Source organism: Symsagittifera roscoffensis, chromosome 10, assembly GCF_963678635.1.
Source record: "Symsagittifera roscoffensis chromosome 10, txSymRosc1.1, whole genome shotgun sequence".
Classification (NCBI taxonomy): Eukaryota; Metazoa; Xenacoelomorpha; order Acoela; family Convolutidae; genus Symsagittifera; species Symsagittifera roscoffensis.
This window is the reverse complement of record NC_087071.1, coordinates 19,874,368-19,893,638: the sequence shown is the minus strand read 5'-3', so window position 1 is coordinate 19,893,638 and position 19,271 is coordinate 19,874,368. Positions and strand designations below refer to the sequence as shown.

Genomic DNA, 19,271 nt, shown 5'->3' with positions numbered 1-19,271 from the left:
CGGGGGTCGTAAAAAAGATCTGATCAGATTAATTTTTTCACCTGCGTTAATTTTTGGGGTATATGACCGGACTCATTGGGGGAAATTTTGTCCAATTGTTAATAAGTGGATAACTCTGCGACATCGCTGAGGGAATCAAACTCTTATCAGATTAATTTTTTTCACTTGAATTACTTATCGGGTATTTAACCGGCATCCTTGGGAGTAAATTGTTTATAGGTAATTAGGGTGGATAGCTTAATGACATCACCGAGGGGAAAACAATTGTATCAGATTATTGTTTTCACTTGAATTATTTATCGAACTATTTATCCAGAATCACTGCTCCCTTTTTTCATGTATTTAAAAATAAGGAAGGGAAAAAATAAATTAGCCAATAGAGGAAGTTCTTGTTCCTTCCTTTTCTAAACTTAAAATCAAATTCATTCTCTCTCATACTTCCAGTTTCTTAAGCAGCCTCTAAGCTAGCTAAATAAATTTCAACTTTAACTTCTTTTGATCTTCTCCTTTAAAATCATGCTGGCGGCTGCTGAGATAGCTCTCGGAAAACAAGAATTCGTGCATATAAACCAGATTGACATGGAAACCAGACGGGTGTGCTCCACAACCACTGAAGAAGGAACAACCACAACGATACTTCCTCAGGAAGATCAAAAACTGCGTAAAAGGAACTCATTTGAAATCATGCTGGCAGCTGCTGAGATAGCTCTCGGAAAACGAGAATTCGTGCATATAAACCAGATTGACATGGAAACCAGACGGGTGTGCTCCACAACAACTGAAGAAGGAACAACCACAACGATACTTCCTCAGGAAGATCAAAAACTGCGTAAAAGGAAACGTCAAATTGTGCATCCGATGCAGAGACGGTCTCAGGAGAAGAAAAGAGCAGCGAAAACTAGAGCATTACAAAAACTGACCTCTAACACATATATTTAAACTGTGTGAAGTGAATGATAGTAGTAAGATTTTTGATTGTCTTTGTTTAAAAAGTCATTTACTCGTTTTGCTAAATTTCGTCTCCTAGAAAGTAATTTAAATATTTTTAGTCGAGTTTTCGCAACAAAAAAAAAACCGATATGATACGGTTCATTAGACTAAAATTAAGGAAAAGATTTAGTTTGAAACTTAATAAAAAAAAAGAACAGTAAAAATCCTTCTCGATTCTTTCAAATTGAAAATGAAAAAATTATATTTAAACTATCCAACTAGGGTTTTCTTTTTTTTGAAGTCATATTTTAGTTTTTTTTTTTTAAAATGAGAGTGATGGAGTTCAATGAACGAGTAAGTTTTCAACTAAGGAACAGTTAAAATTTTTCAAATTAAAAACGCCAATCTAAATAAAAAATCTCCTGGCTCTTGTTTCACTAGCCGATAAACAGTTTTCGTGAAGAAATCTTGAGCAGGAAAAAAAATTAACATCAAAAAAAATTTATTGATTGAAAACGGAATCGATAGAAACGATTTTCAGGATAAAATTTACACCAAATGCAATCAGAGATATATGAAAGTTAAAATATTAAGAGGTAATGTATGAATTCCATCTGCTAGCACTTCTCGTTTCGGGTAGAAAAATGAAAGAGCTTTCTTTTTCAGTTCATAAGTTACCACTTTTTCATTGTTTTGCACTCTGAATCCTCGGTTTGTAGTCTCAATTTCTGCTTGCTCAACTAAAACACTTCGATATTTCTGCATCGGTGAGTTGTTTAACAGGGCTGTTTGGTTTATACCTTTCGAACTCAGTTTAACTAATTTCATCAAGACAGCAGTACGTTTTGGAGCATAATGCAACCATCTCCGTGCATCGAAATTCTTCTTTGAAAAGACCAGGAGTTCTCTGATCATACTTGTTATGTTTTTCACAACACTTTCGAGGGAAAAAATTAGAAATTGAATTAGCAGTGAAATTGTCTCTACAATCGTTACTCCTCATTAAATTCCATTCACTTTTCATTTCGGGTTTGATGATATCCTCGAGATCACTTCCGTTGATTGAAAGATATAAACTGTCCGTATCCATTTCAATGAACTCATATTTATCAGGATCGCAGAATGGTACGAAAAAATTATAGACGAGTTCAAGCATTACTAATTTTGCATACTGTAAGATGAAAAATCCCACTATAATCGGTTCTTTGTGTTCAGCTTTCGATTTACCGAGTTCAACTTCATAAAGTTCGTTCGGTAGTTCGTTAAACTTTCTGAACATCTTATCATTCACCAAAGTATTTACACATGATCCAATTACATACTTCGTTCGAGTATGTCTGGAACGATCCATGATTTGGTATCCGTAGGCACTGTTACCAACAACTTTCTCAAAATTGGCACAAACAGCAGAGTCAGGATTAAGATCTCCTTGTCATCTTGCTTCAACTACTCCATCAAAGAATGTCTCGAAACACTGTTTCGGTTGGTATTGTACTGTTTCGGTTGGAAAACTACTGGGAAACACTGTTTCGGTTGAAAACTACTGGGAATTAAGCGATTTTTATGAAGAAAAAGTGCTCTACTTTCACTGCGAAGCAGTGAAAGCCGGGATTTTTGCGTAGAATAAAAATAAATTTAAAAAATTTGGGAAAAAATTTTGAAAAAAAAACTCGCAAGGGTCTATATATATATAATATATGAGTACTTTATTGAGAAATAAAAGTGATACAACAATTTTTTTTTCACCTGACAAAACAGTTTTTTTTATTATTTATTATTTGTTTTTCATCTGAAGACCAGAAAATGATTGGGTTACAGAACGAAGGGTGGAATTCATCTCATTTATAGAAAAAGAAAAAAGTTCCCTGAACCCTTCAGTGGGAAAAAAATTTCAACCTTAAATTGTAAAAAAAATGAAAAATTAAAGGAAGGATATCTTACTGGATGAATGACTGGAGTCACTGAAAAGTTGAGAGACGGATGAACAAGCAAAAGGGTTTGAAGTTTGAGTGAGATATTGGAGGCAGGATCGACTGATAAATTAAGCTGTGTAAGGTAGTAAAGAAATTGTGAGCAAGAAAATGAAATAAGAATCCAATGCAAAACGTTTATCAAGCAATTTTAAGAAAAGACTAATAGGGATTTCACTTTATAGGAAACGCAGATTGTGGAAATCTTTAGATAGTACAACTTAAAGGAAAACTCTTTTGGAGAACCGAGTGGGAAAAAAAATAAATTATAAATTGCTCGAAATGAAAGAATGATTGAATTGATCTAACTTATGGAATAGATTGTCAAATTTTCAATTATTTTATCGAAGCAGATTCGGAAATTTGAGAACTCAAAAAACTCAAGTGATTTGTTTTGGAGACAAGTTAGGATGCAAACTTTAATTAAATATTGCAAATTAGGATGCAAATTTTAATTAAATATTGCTAGAAAAAGACTCGATGAGAAACGTTCAGGAAAAAAATATTGGAGTTTTTGATTGATCAAATGTTAGAGATTGAGAGATAGATAAATCAACAAGAGTAGCTGAAGAAATTGAATTGAAATATAATCAAATCAGATCAAACTCAAGCAAAAGAAGTGATTGTGAGAGATTTAAATTTTTTGTTTCTAAGTTTTGAGACCGAAATTGTTAGGAACTACGAGAAAAGCAACAATGAGATATAATAAAACTGAACCTGAAACCTGAACTGTGATGTAGATTGATCAAGAAAAACTTCTATTGGTTCATTCAATTGAATTTCTTTCATTGGCTACATATAAGTTTAGGAAAACAATGAAGCTGAAAACTTTTAAATTCAATAGTTTATAGAAAGATGTTTAATCAAGGATAATTAACTTTCAGGGGGCTTAGGGAATTATCTTAGATTGAAAACTATTAACCCAGAAAAATAGATAAAGTTACTTCAGTTCAATTCCCGATAAGCTGATAATCTTCAGTGAGATTCAAATCAAATACAATAAATAACTTCAAGTGAAAAAAATTAATCTGATAAGAGTTTGTTTCCCTCAGCGATGTCACAGAGTTATCCACTTAATTAACAATTGGACAAAATTTCCCCAATGAGTCCGGTCATATACCCCAAAAATTAACGCAGGTGAAAAAATTAATCTGATCAGATCTTTATTACGACCCCCGAGAAAAAAAAAGATTAGGCTAATTGAGTAACATAGTCACGCGACCTTGACAGGTTGACCTTTCTCCGAAAACAGGCATGACCTCTTGTTGCGCTATACTACTCGTATATCTTAATAATCAAAATATACACGAATCAAAATGTATGACTTTCATTAAACAGCCTGAGATATACAGCTAGCTTAGGCATGACGGCAAAAGATGTTAGTACAGAGGTTAGCACGTTAACTGCGTTATTGCTTAGAATCGGATAGCCTGATATATGTACAGCATGTAAATTTGGCTCATTTGTAACTTTCATGGTTCTTTGATCGATGCCACTGTATTGAAACATGGCGCCTAAAATCGAGTCAATTCCTGATCCGATTAGACCTGATAAGGTGCAGAATAGAAGGAGATCAAATGTAGTTGAGATTGACCAGAACTGAGGACCAAGAGATAATAGAGCACATAGTCCCACGAATAATCCTCCCACGCCAGAGCCGATCTAAAGAAAAAACCTATCATGAAAAAAGTCGAAAATCATCTACAAATCCAACTTTTACACCTGTAAAACTCTATATCGATTGCAGAAAGATGCTCAAAAAGAAAAACAGCGACCAAAATGAGCAAAACTCATGAATCTCAATTATCTGAGCTCTTGAGAAAACTGGGTTCCGTCTATTTCTAGTTACCAACTTACAAAATATAAAGAATAAACTTCAGCAGACAATACCTAACCTGACACCTTGGTGCGAAAAAACTGCAGTACAAAAGTCCCGGTTGCTACATGTATATATTTATTTCATCTCGAAAAAGAAGAACAAAATAAATTAAAACAGATTTGAGATTGCTGAAACCTTTCAAAATATCAAAAACACTTTCTTCCTGCAGTTTTTAGCCTCAAAGTTTAGAATTTTGAAGAAAAAAATGGATGAAGTGTCTTAAAGCCTTAAATCTAAGCCTAAGTCTTAAATCAATAGGTAAAACTTTTATTTCGCTGGGAAATCTGATAATTAATTTCTTTTTCGAAACTAAGAACGATCAAATTTTTGGTGACCCTTAAAACTTTGCTGTTCGACAGTGGAGTTTGCCTTTCTTTTACCAATATAAATGCACTGAACTTTGAAAAATCACAAGTTTTTCATGAAAAAAAAACAAAAAAAATCAGCAAGACCTATATAAGAGTACTCACTACGTTCATTACTCAAAATATGAAAGAAAATATATTTTTCTATTTTTTACACAAAAATTCAATATGTTAAAAACTTTTATAGCCGACAATGCACAAAACTTTACATCTAAAACTAGTTTTTTTTCTAGTCAATTTAATTGTTTTTAGCTTTAAGGTCTAAATAAAGGTCTAAGGGAGCGGTGGTGAAGTGGTTACGTCTCCGCCTCTCAATCGAGAGGTCGGATGTTCGAGGCCCACCATGATCCGTGCTCGTTGCTTGAGGGTGAAGCAACATAACCCAGCCCAGAAAAATAACCAAAAAAAAAGTTGCATGTAGTTCATAAACGGGGGCACAACAGCGGTTCGCCGTGATGAGCTGTACAGCTCTTGTGTTGGTCCTTTCCCCCGTGGATAAAATGATCTTAAACAATAAAAGAATTATTACTCGATTGCTTTTCTCGATGAAAAACTGACGAAAATAACAAATTTTAAACCAGTTTTTCTCGGCACTGGGTAAACTTTTTCATGTTCGAGTTAGAACTGAAATGGCTTTAATATGATATATCACAAGCCATTTCGATGGTTACTTGTGATACCTGATTTTGCGTGAAAAAAAAACACCCGAATCAAATGACTGGAACAACAAGGATAGCCGACGACTGTGAAAGTAGTTCAGAATATTTCGACCATAGTCTTAACAAATTCAAAAAAGTGATCAAGCTAGTGTCGTTTGTTTTCTGCGCGGTGTGATAAAAAGATCTGATTGAAAAAAAGAACTTAGGCATATTCGACAGTCATAGTAAAAAAAAGACCATTGGAAACAAATTTAGGTAGAAAATGAATAGAAAATTTTTAAAAAATCGTTTAAACATTCAGAAAATTTTCAAAAACTTCAATTTTTTATTGCATAAATTTTTTGAATTTTTAAGTTTTTGATTCCTGAATTGTCCCTAAAAGCTCAAAAAACTATTTTTACTGAAACTATAAACAAGTCGAGTAAAGCTAAGTTTTCGCGGCTTGCATAAACCATAAATAAGCTATTGTATAAGGCACGCTCACCTTATCAGCTGGAAATTAGGCCCAAAATCAAAACTTGCTAACTGGTTTTTTCGTTCGAAAATCAAACTTGCAAACTTACAATTGTTTTGCCGTTCAATTGTTTTGCCGACTGAAAGCGCTTTAAGATGATATATCACTAAAACCATTCTCATGACTATTTGTCGTACTTGATTATGCGTGGAAAAAAATCAACTATTAACATTTGGAAAAAAAATTGGGACAAAAATTAAAGTATAAAATACATCAAAAAACCTTCTTTTAAATTTGAGTTTTAACTTTAATTACAATCGACTATAATAACATACCACAGACTTTCAATCTATCTCTAAAGCCGCTTAACTTTCATCTCCATGATTCGAATAAGAAAAAATAAACAATACTGGAAGTTGTTTACCAAAAAAAAAAAATGCTTCAGCAATTGGAAATACGAAAATCAGTTCAGCTTTTTGGCCGTCCCGTTTCTGCAATCAAGTTCGATATGTCTCATCGGATATTATCGGTACACCAGTTAGGGACATAATTTTGAACAGCAACAGGGACCTTGATAACAAAATCTCACCAATCCTGTCAGAGATACAGCTCCATTTGTGCCAGCGGGTACCCTCCTAAATGAAGTTACAAGACGAGGAGTATCTGATCCAATTGCAGTTCCAATCTCAGACGCCCAGGTATCGCCACACGAGCAAGAGATTGCAGAAATTGACATAAGATAATACATGGTGCAGCTGTAGCAGATATCAAATGTTAGTACGTCAACAGAGTTGTCAGGTTAAAGAAAAAACCATTCGGCCAAAATTTCAACTAGCCTATATTGCGACATGAAACTAAGTTCTCTGAGCTGCATTCGACATTCATACGCTAAAACACATTGATAACTTTAATTTAGTTCCGTAAGAACAAACTTATTTTCCGTTGATTTCACATAGGATCTTTTTAACTATCCCCTTTTGTAAAGGGGGATCCGTTACTAGGTACAAAGTGCGTATATGCTTAACCGTTGAATTATTTTATTATAGGGGTGGCAATTCGCTACTAGGAGGTACCAAGGGGGGATATTTAAAGAGATCCCTTCACATGTTACCCACCTATTAAAATACATGAAACGTACACAACAGCGCCATTGCACAAAACTTGATAACTATCCCTGCAACCAGTGGTTTCATAATCTGCTAACTGCTTTGCCTTAAAATAAATAGGTTTTTTTTTTCAAAACACATCGCAGTAAATTTTGTTGTTCTAAAAAATTAACTTACTTTTCGGTTGCTCTTCCACTTAGTGAAAATGTTGCTCGAGAAAAAGAAACCCATCAAGGAACAAAAAATAGAGAAATTGGAAATGAAAGTCGTAAAACCAATGAAATAAGCAAAAATTGCTCCTAGAAGATCCAGCTTTTTTCTTGAGAAGGAGCGCCAAGCGACAAATATGGGAATGATTGAAGCACCAAAAAGGTTAACCGGGTGAATGATAACTGTTCCATGCTCTGGGCCAATAAAAATGAGATGACAAAGCCATGCAACACTGAGCAGGAAAAGAAAAAGAATTACAAAGAGAAACATAATAACGTGAATCTGAAAAGTGACATACATTTATAGTGATTTACTCAAGAATATCAACACTGACAACTGACATGCATATTTTGCAATTGCAAGCATCCGATATTTTCGGCGCATCACTGCCGAAATATTCACTCAAACAGCTAATATATTACAATACAAGAGAATAATAGACAATATATTTATTAGACAAAGCTGAGACACAGAAAACATTGCACATTTCCAGTTCTGAAAACAAAATTTTGATTTCAATTAACACAAAGCTGAAGATCTTGGTGCTTTCCAGGGTCAAGCCCCATTTGTACCAAAATTATTCAACTCGATTTCTGATTGGTCGAATTGTGAGCCAACGAAATACTTCATTAATTTTCGACTGTTCCAACAAAAAACTAAAAAATGTGAACACATACAAAACGCTCTAAAAGAGCTGGAAAATTACTGCGACAGGAACAATCTAACAGTACACGTGGGATTTCCAAAGCAATAAAATTCAGAAAGGGTGGAAGCTTATCAAAAATGGATATGCGGATGTACAAAATGAAACAATTGAATTTGTCAACAATTTTACCTACCTATGAGTTTTTCTGAGCCCACAATTATCTCCGAATAAACCATCTGGTCCACCTAATAGTAATCAGAAAGTCAAAAGTATCATAGTAACCGAGATTACAGTCATGAGTCCCTTCATCACGTACTCCAGGCAAAATCCTTGGATTTTTCTAGATATGGAATTGATATTAATAACAAGGCAATGATAAGTGTTGATGTCCTTGCAATCAAACTCGATACCTGTTACGTTTCTTCACTAAGAACACGCAAATCGACACGAGAAAATAAAATATACAAATATAATTGTGTTACAAATAAAAAATTTGTCGAAAGTTGTTTTGTCAATTATTGTTCCGAGTACGCAAGCGGCGTTCGCAATATGTATTGCCAGGGAGATTCTCTGTTTTAAAAAGCTACTTGCTCTGGGTTCCTCAGTGCATATGCTTAGGTTCTTACAAAGCTTGCTCAAAAAGAAGATACTCATCATCTATTAAGTCTTTTTACGTTTCATTTTTTCGCTCTTCCGCTTCAGCGGCAGTCGTACCAGGTTTATAAACAAACCCGGCACTAATCCTACTAGCGGCTAAGGAGTCTATTACCGTTACATCCCACGAGCTGCTTACCAACAGCCCATGGAACGAGCGTCAAACCGTCTGGTCGCTTCGGATCGTCCCTGTCGTGGTTCTAAAACAGACGGAATATGAGAAGATAAACTCTGCTTTATAAGAGCATTCAGGTTTGAATACCTAGAGAGGGAGCCGGTTATCAAGACGACGGGACTTCAAGCCGAATTGTAAAATAAGGGACTTCAATCCGAATAGTTCCTTTTAAAGTCGTGAAATATGAATAATTTGAAAACTTTTTGAAGAACTTTTGAATTTCGAGATCTTTCTTCACTAGTTATTGGCGTTTACATATAACTTAAGCCTCCAAATGAATATTCAGAAAAGTGAAAATAAGAACATGGTTGAAGGCATTTTTCATGATTATTATTCATGTATTTCAAAAACCGGCTGATGTTATTAACGGATGCCAATCACAAGTGGTGCATTGTCAGGAATAACGCTTATTATGGACTAAACTTGCCATAACTTTTGAACAAGAACGTTTTACAGATGACAAAAATAGCGTTTTTAGGTGCTTGTTAAGTTTTAATTTCTGCTTGAAGTCCCTTCGGCTTGAAGTCCCGTCGGCTTGTTGTCCTAGATCCGCCTAGAGAACCTCCCTGCACTTTTGAGGCAAGAAAAGCCATGGCAACCATCTTCGGTAACGTTTTTGCCGCACACGCATGTATGCCGTTGGCAAAGTTTTGGGCCTAATTGAAGTCCTATCGCATTTCTAATAAATTGGTTTGACAGTTTTAACCTTAAATTTTTGCACACGATGGCAACCAACCATTGGGAGCAAAATCTATCCAGGAACGCGTTGAAGCGTTGATGCTCCAAACCAAAAATGTCGCTTACGGCATTTTTACCTCCCACTGCTGAGGCTAAGAAAGCGGGTAAAGCTAATAGACGAGCGGAAGAAACACCCAATCCACCTTTGGCTGCCGGAAGAACTGCTTGTAAAAACTGTCATCCATTTTCACATAAGTGACCTTGCATAACGAATTTCTTATTAAATTGTCGCAGCGTTCCAAAAAATCATTTTGCAAAAAACAAGGGCTCGTGCGCAAAAAATATAGGAGTTTTGGCATGGTAAAAAAATTTTCTGGAGATAAATAACAAGTTTTATCAGGGCCACCTGATAAAACGATGATAACGAAACACATTTTCGCTGAAAAATGAAATAAACCTACAAAAGATACTTCGGTTCAGCAAACACGCTTATGGAATCAATCGTTGTCCTTGTGGATCATACGGCCTAGATATATTCAAACCAGACTTACCGGAATCTACTATCGTTGAACACTGGAAACGTATTTATGGTTACATCTGGAAATGTGGGCCGAAGCACTAAGATTTATAAGTAATTTCACACTGCTCGACCATCTCTACCATAACGAAATTTTGGTACCACTTAGGGTGTGAAAACATATCGGAATCTGAATACGCAGACATCGCTGAAACAGTATGGTATTGCATAACTTGCAAAAAAACAACAGGAAGCAGGTAGGGCTGAGATTGGTGTTAAAGTTTTTCTAAGATATGTGGATGACATAGTTAGAAATGTCAAGGGCGATCCTGGGGTAGTTCTCGAGGCTGCCAATAAGTTGCATCCAAACTTGCAGTTCACCATAGAAGAACTTGATAGTAACGGTAATTTGGACTTTTTGGATTTAAATGTCAAGGTGGACTCAGGAAAAAAAGGTCACATGTGGGTGGTACCAAAAACCCACTGATAACGGCACCATTCTAAATTTCAGAGGTTGCGCACCTTTACACTACAAAAGAAACGTTTTTGAAGGGACGGTTCATAGAGTTTTAAGAAGTACCTCAACACAGGAAAAATATAACCAGGCATTGGAAAAAAAAATAATGGATTGAAAACCAATATCCGAAAAATTGGTCGGACAGGGTAGTGTTTGAAACTCTAAACAAGATCATTGAGAGAAAAGATTTTAGAGGTGAAGGCATCAGAACCGAGAAATGATAAATTGTTGAAAGACTCAACCCCTTTTTACAAGGCAATATCGAGGCAATCCATCTCAACTGTTAGCTGCAAAGGTTCGGCAAATATCCGGGGCACAAATAGTTTTTACAAGAAAACTGAAAACATGCTTGCCATCTCTCAAAATTTCCTTTGCTCGTGAACTGGGATCCAAAGTGGTGCATAAGCTTACATGTAGTGGATGTAACTCCACCTATTTTGGCGAGACAGTCCGACATTTAGCCACGAGGGTCGATGAACACCGCAAAGGGACTCCCCAGTAGAGCAACACTTGTTAGAATGTAACAAGGAGGTAGGTTGTACTGCTGAGCTGAAGTCAGAGATTATAGACCAAACAGCCAACACTCATAAGCTTCGCACACTAGAGGCTTTGCATATTTGGAGGGAGAGGCCGAACATCAACACACGCGATGAATTCAGGAGCCGGTAATTAACACTTAAATTATAGTCTATGTATAACATGGCTAAAAGTTGAAAAAACTGACATGTCAGAATCAAAAATACTCTCAAATCGAAATTTTATAACCGCGAAAGAATAAAAAACTAAAAAATATCAGAAACTTACAGGAAAATGTTTTTAATGACTACGTAATTTATTATGTAATTACAGTTGTTTAAATTTGATTGGTCAAAAAGCTTTAGAGCATTTTTAGACATGTTTCTCATTTTTCAGATCTTTGATCATTTTGTAAATATGGTTCAAAAAAATTAACCCTGATGATGCACAAAATCGTTTGAATTAGCATTTTAAATTTCTTATGACACACTGAACTTACAGAAAAACAAAAATACAATACGACCAATTATCAGTATTTTTTTACAAAAATTGCCTTCACCATCGTACAAGCACAGCAAAGGGTGTTACAATGCCCCAGGATATGGACACCGGTTTTATTCTTAATGAGTTCTGCAAATGCCGGTTATGCCATGGAAACATCGAAAAAGATCATCATATCATTACTTGCCCAAACTAATGTGACATTCGACCAGAATAGCGTCTAAAATGCATGGCAGAAGCGAAATTTTATCTGGAACAATTGAGTGGGAGAATTGGCTGTTTCAGAGGATTAACTGTCTTTTTTGGTAAACTGAATGAATTGGGAGAGGTCGGTTTAAACTGAGATGTGAAATTTTAAAAATTCGTTTTTAAAGACACGTGACCATTTTTATTTTTGCGATTACAGAAAAAGTAGAACGAATAAAGAAGAACGATTTCCGCTAGCCGGAATAAGAACGACAATTTTCGCGAAAAAAAACCAACAGCAGATATAGATTTACTGTCAGATATTGGCGAAAGAGCATTCCGAATTGTATTGACTGTGCAGCTACAATCATAACGGAGTAATTCCCGAGAATTCGGAGGGGGTATTGGGAAGAGACTTGAAACTGATTTAAAAAATTTTTAGCTTCCTGGTATGTCCTGAATTGAATTAAATAACATCAAATTCGTTTTCAGATAATGAGAAGCTAGGAGTTGAGGAAAATAATGATTTTATCTACTGAACAAAAACAGTCGTAATATGATAATAAGTAGTAGCCCTGTTTTTAGGAGTGACCTCGTGGTCTGGGGATACTGAGACCCAGCCAAGAGCTCACTAATTTTGCATGTAACTAAGTTAATTTAAAAAGTAACGACTTAAATAGTACCGATAGCCTTAAATAGTAACGACTTTGTCGACCCGATGTTAATGGACCACACATTGAAATGGCTTTGGTAGAGACGTTTAAAAGCATGTGAAGCTGTGTTTAGACGTTAGCCAGTTGTTAGGATCTAGCTTTTTTCCGTCGGTATGTACTTCCGGGCGAATGTTGCATAAAAGATACAAAATCTAAAATGTCTATTACAGGAGAATTTACAATTATGTAATTATATTAAAAAATTGTCATTATTTTGTTCCCTGCTGTACATATTTACTGTTAGTAAAATTGGATTTCTTTAATTTGTCAAACTATATTTGATATTCGATTCAGAACTCCAGAATAGGGAACGCCGCAGTCGCGCCAACGTGTTGCGAGCTTGTCAACAGAGGGTGGGACTCTTATTCGAAGAATGGAGCCGGTTATCGCCACGAAGCGTCGACAGCGCGCCCACCGGCGACCTTAAAACAGTTGGCATAGTAACGTTTCGCCAATTGAATATTTCTGGTGCTAACGCCATTGTTTTTTATTTTGGTACAAATGGGACTGATTAATTAATTTGGTACTTGTGAATAACCATCGATTTACAGAAACAATCTATTTACAAATTTTTAATCATTTATTAATCAGAACGTCAAAGTGTCTCTTCATCACATTATCCAGTCAAAATCCTAGAAACTTTGTAGATATGAAAATGATAATGATAAAAAGATGATTTGTGTTGCTGTGTTTAAAATTAAACTCGACACGAGTTCTGTTTTTTCGATAAGAGCACATAACTCAACGAAAAAAAAAACAATATTTACAAAGTTATTTGAAGGAATTTTTGATCAAAAGTAAATTTCAAACGTTTTCGCAACTATGTGCATCGTCAAGATTTCTACATCGCAAGATTTCGTCAAGAATCGCGGGATGCGGTTACAACACCCTTGATGTGGACAATGTCGTAGCCGCCGTCATGCATGCGAGGCCATCACTACTCCTCAGCACACCCCGCACCAGTCGCCGCAAAGGCTCCCGTCATCCCTCAGCCCAAGGTCACGGGCAACATATACGAGGACACATGGGACAGCTTTTAGAGGGAATGGACGGCATATGAAAATACTGTCGCGACCCCAACAGACAAGATATCAATTTTCCTCCTGGCATGCAGCAGCATCGAACTAAAGCATAGTGACGAGACCTCGGTCCGACCATCAGTACCAAGGCAGAGACTGACGTCCTGGCGGCCATCAAATGTCAGGCCGTTGCAAAGGTGGCGACGAGTGTCCTTCACACTGAGCTCATCGCAATGAAACAGGACCATGGTGAGACTATCTTAGCGTTCTCATCCTGAGCTATGAGTAAAGCAAAAAACTGTAAGCTATCTGTTAAGTGTACCTGTGGCGCCAAAGCGGACTATAGCGAACAGATGGTCGAGCAAGTTATACTAGCCGCTATGTTCGACGATGCCATCGAGCGCAAAGTCTTTAGCACGGTACGCTTTGACCACAAATCACGGAACGACACAATAGCCATTGTCGAAACAGAAGAGATGGCGTCTCGCTCAATGACCGGTCAACTCACCTCCTCGATCGCCTCAGAACTAGCTACAAAAAAGCGGCACCATCCAGTGACCAACGGTCTCAGACCAAGGGTAAGTGCTTTCAGTTCGACTCATCCTTCAACAACAGTCGAGTGAAAAAAGCGTCGGGTAAAAAAGACATCACAATCATCGACAAGTACTGCAAGAGCTGTGTTGGCAAAAGTAGGTAGGTTAGAGACAATCCAAGCGCCCTGCCTCACAATTTGGAAAACCACACTTCCCGTTTCTTTGTTCAGTCAGTATCGACAAGCAAACGTCCCCGACATTGTCTCCTGTGCAGACCATGGGGCCATTGTCAACAAACCTACCACTGTACTGATCCCTAACATTTTCGATGGACTAAAAGGATGGATGGAGAGGCTGGCGGAGCCACATCCTGTTTTACTCTTACCCTGTCGACAGAGGATTCCGACTACAGGCACATGCGCTTGTCCGTTCCAAAATTGAATCCAATCCAATGCAGTGTTATTACAGACTTCGGTTGCCAATCCAGTCTCCTCGGACTGTCAATGCGGCACAAGTTTGGCCTGAAGAAATCAGCTTTCGTCCCTGTCAAAGGCACGATGAGCGCCATCAACGGCGAGCGCATCAACATCTTGGGGGCATTCTTCCTCCGCTTGACGGGCACTGACACCTCCACTGGTGTCAGTGGAGGTGTCAGTGATTTTTCCACCTGACTTTTAGCCTAATTGTTGTGATAAACTTATTAAATAGATTTGTTATGTTTGATGTTTGTGCCTGTATGTGGAGCGCCCTCTGAGGGATTTTAGAGACAGGTCTGTCAAGTGGCTTTCTGTGGGGAGGTGGGGAACTGGAACTGGCTTGAGAAGTCTGGTGGTGCGCCGCTGAACCTACTGAGCTCGGGTGAGATTGTTCCTTGTTTTTGATTTTTAACCTTTATGCTGCCTTTTAACCTTTTAAATTAATTTAGTTGTCTTTTTTTTTATTTGCTGATTTGTAAAATTCCCACTAACCGCTTATCATGGGTTAGTTCAGTCCCCTAAAGTCCAGTCAAAATCCTTTTTTTTACCTTTATGCTGCGTCAAGATGAGGAAAAACAACAAAGAGTGTACAAGCAAAGATTGCTTAAAACCTTCAGGACTGATAAATTGGATTAAATGTGATTGTTGTTCTAGTTGGTATCATATCAGTTGTGTAAATATTTCTCTTAGCGACTCTAAGAAAATCCAATGGTTTCAATGTCCTTTATGCGTTGATGTAAAATCTGTTAATAAAGCAACAATAGGTAATGATTTAGTGCAAGACAATTATGTTAATACAGCCATCTCAAATGTCCGAGTACTCAAGAGAGTACCAAAAGACTCGCGTGTTCCCTTGGCGGAAAATCTGTCGGACAAAATAAATGACATCGTCTACAATGTAGAAGATGTTACAAAATGGCTAATTTTTTTAACGTCGTTCTTGTTTTTTTGGAGCAACCGAAAAGAAGTGGACGCAAACAGACCACAAGCATGAGCTCTTTGATAAATAAAAAAATTCGAGCAAATGACGTGTCACTTCCAAAACCCCATCCCCAAGTTTCAAGCCCGCCTCTGAGTGACCTCGAGCAGAGAATAAAGTTAATAAGTAGTAAACTCGATGAAGGAAATGTAAAGGGAGGAATAAGGCTTGCTGCTTCGGATGACAAAATAGCTCCTTTTTCAACTGATAACTATCAAAAATTGTTATCTAAGCACCCGCAGCGAGCCAAATTTGCAGCTCCAAATCCAGAAAAGTTGGATAGTTTTTTCGTAACCGATTTCGACCTATACAAAGCGATAATGTCCTTTCCAAACGGATCAGCAGCAGGTCCTGATAAAATATTTCCTCAAATTTTTAAAGATCTTGTTAGTAAGTCGAATGGCAGTGCAGGACTTAATTTTCTGAAATCGCTTACTAAGCTGATAAACCTCATTGGAGATGGCAAAATACCGGAACCACTAAGACCTTTCTTTTTTGGCGCAAAGCTTATCGCCCTCATTAAAATAGACGGAGGGTTGAGACCGATTGCCATAGGCAACACGCAGAGACGTATCGCGTCTAAATGCGCTGGAAGCAAGGCCCTCTCCGAGCGACAAAATTTTTTCGGAAACGTACAGGTAGGATGCGGTACCAAACGAGGAGCAGAAATAGCTGCGCACTCGTTTCGAAACCTAATTGAACGCGACGACAATCCAAAATGTACTGTTCTTTTAAAACTAGATTTTAAGAATGCCTTTAACTCTTTAAACAGAGAAACAATGCTGAATCATGTTTTTTCAAATCGCCCCGAATTATATAATTACACCCATTGCGCGTATGCTAAACCTAGTTACCTTTTTTACGGAAGCTCTGTCATAATGTCAGAAGACGGAACTCAGCAAGGTGATCCTGAAGCCCCACCCCTTTTTGCGGAAACAATTCATACACTAGTCAAACAGTTGGAGTCGAAAATTAACATCTGGTATTTAGATGATGGGAATTTAGCCGACGACTATAAGGTAGTACTCCGGGACCTTAAAAACATTCTGAAATCGGAACAAATTTACGGCCTGAGCTTAAACACTGAGAAGTGTGAACTTTGTTTTTTGGGACCGACTACTAGTACACAGTATAATTCAATTTTAACACAATTTCGAAAAATATGCCCCAAAATAAAAATAAAAACAAAAGAAGAACTCCTCATTTTAGGATCTCCAATCGGCGAACTTTGCCGAAAAGAATTACTCGACGAAAAAATTAGGGAGCTTGAAAAAATCTCGGATGTCATTGACAAACTAGACGCCCATTATGGTTTTTACCTCCTGAAAAATTGCTTTAGCATGCCAAAACTCCTATATTTTTTGCGTACGAGCCCTTGTTTTTTGCAAAATGATTTTTTGGAACGCTACGATAAATTACTAAGAAATTCGTTATGCAAGGTCACTAACGTGAAAATGGATGATAACCAGTTTTTACAAGCAGTTCTCCCGGCAGCCAAAGGTGGCTTGGGCGTTTCTTCCGCTCGTCTACTCGCTTTACCCGCTTTCTTAGCCTCAGCAGTAGGAGCGAAAGATGCCTTGAGCGAAATCTTTGGTTTGGAGCATGTGGATGGAACCTATGATGATGCGCTTAAACGGTGGTTTGACCTTGGAAAAATTGAAATGGCTCCGGAAAATGAAATCCAAAAAAATTGGACGGAGCCAATTTTTGACAGCGAAATTGCAGACTTGATTTTACGACTCGAACCAACGGACGTGAAAAGGTTCAACGCGTTCCAAGATAGATTTGGATCCCAATGGTTGAACGTCATCCCCTGCAAAAATTTAAGGTTAAAACTGTCGAACCAACAACTCAGAATTGCGATAGGACTTCGATTAGGATCAAAAATATGCGAACGGCATAAATGCGTGTGCGGAAAAGACGTTACCGAGGATGGTTGGCATGGTCTTTCTTGCCTCAAAAGTGCAGGGAGATTCTCTAGGCATTCAAACCTGAATGCCCTTATAAAGCAGAGTCTATCATCTACTCACATTCCGTCTGTTTTAGAACCACGACACCTCTACAGGACCGATCAGAAGCGACCAGACGGTTTGACGCTCGTTCCATGGGCTGATGGTAAGCAGCTCTTGTGGGATGTAACGGTAGTAGACTCCTTAGCCCCTTGTAGGATTAATGCCGGGTCTGTTTGTAACCCTGGTACGACTGCCGCTGAAGCGGAAGAGCGAAAAATTGACAAATATAAAGATCTTGTAAATGATGGATATCTTTTTCAACCGCTAGCTTTTGAAATTCAGGGCGCGGCCGGCCCCAGCACAGAAGTTTTTTTGAGCAAGCTTTGTAAGAACCTAAGCATATGCACTGAGGAACCCAGAGCAGGCAGCTTTTTAAAACAGAGAATCTCCCTGGCAATACAGATTGCGAACGCCGCTTGCGTACTCGGAACAATAAATGACAAAATAACTTTCGACGAAATTTTTTACTTGTAACACTTGTATATTATATTATCTCGTGTCGAGTTGCGTGTTCTTATTGAAGAAGCGTAACCCGTATCGATTTTAAATGAAAAGGACTTAAACACTTGACATCTTCTTTTATCATTATCACTTCCATATCTAGAAAATTCCAAGGATTTTGACTGGAATACATGATGAAGGGACTCATGACTGTAACCTCGGTTACTATGATACTTTTGACCTTCTGATTACCTTTAAAAAGAAAGAAAACTGTTGAGTTTGCAGGGTTTCTTCTAGTAGTAGTAGTAGTAGTAGTAGTAGTAGTAGAATAGGCTTCAGAGCATTAGCTCTAGGGAATTTCACCCCTTTTACAGTCCATGTTTTATCTCAGTTTGTTGTAAACATTGCAGTTTCCACATCTGCATAAGAGTTTCCATGTACATTTGTTGACTTCACGGTACATTTTTTTGAAGTATTTCTGGTATATGTAGGTCAGAGTCGCTTTGCTTGGTCTAAGGCTAAAAGTTGGGCAGGCTCGGATAAGACAGTTGTATAGATGTTTCACTCGTCTGAAAAAATTGTCGTCCGTTCTTTGCAAGCGGCTTTTTGGGATTTGAAATTCGCCTCTTGATGACTGTCGGGTGATTTCGCATGATTCAGATGGTTTTCGTTCTATTTCTACATCGTAACGATTTTCAAGCAGGGATATTAGTATTAAAATGTCGTGCATTTCCATGTATAGGTTCAAAGCAGGGATTGCAATATATTGAATGATCAGATATTGAATATTGAGACGATGTCAATATTGAAATTTTAATATTGAGATATTGAAGGCTAGATATTGATATTGATATTGAATTTTTAGTAGATATTGAGAAAAACGGATTTTGTATCATTGCTTGAAACGAGAAAATCAAGATAACTCAATGGACTGACTAAGTCAAACAGTCAACTCAACTCACTCAAGCATTAAAATTAATCAAATTAAACAAAAAACAATTACATTGCAAAAAAAACTAAACAAATTTAATTATATATTTCGAAATTCAATATTGAACTTGGTCTCTGGTATCTTAAAATAGTGATAATATTGAGATATTGAGCTTTTAGATATTGATATTGATATTGATATTGA

General features: G+C 37.2%; 1 protein-coding gene across 1 annotated transcript; it reads right to left on the bottom strand.

The window, feature by feature from the left end:
• Positions 1 to 3,920: 3,920 nt before the first annotated feature.
• On the bottom strand, positions 3,921 to 9,034 carry LOC134855380 (transmembrane protein 19-like). The gene is made up of 5 exons (XM_063871884.1): positions 7,541 to 9,034; positions 7,373 to 7,469; positions 7,094 to 7,145; positions 6,847 to 7,012; positions 3,921 to 4,562 (listed from the first exon to the last, which is right to left on the bottom strand). Exons 1-5 carry the CDS (start codon positions 7,871 to 7,873, stop codon positions 4,212 to 4,214), a joined length of 999 nt encoding a protein of 332 aa, XP_063727954.1. The 5' UTR covers positions 7,874 to 9,034; the 3' UTR covers positions 3,921 to 4,211.
• Between the last annotated feature and the right edge of the window lie 10,237 nt (positions 9,035 to 19,271).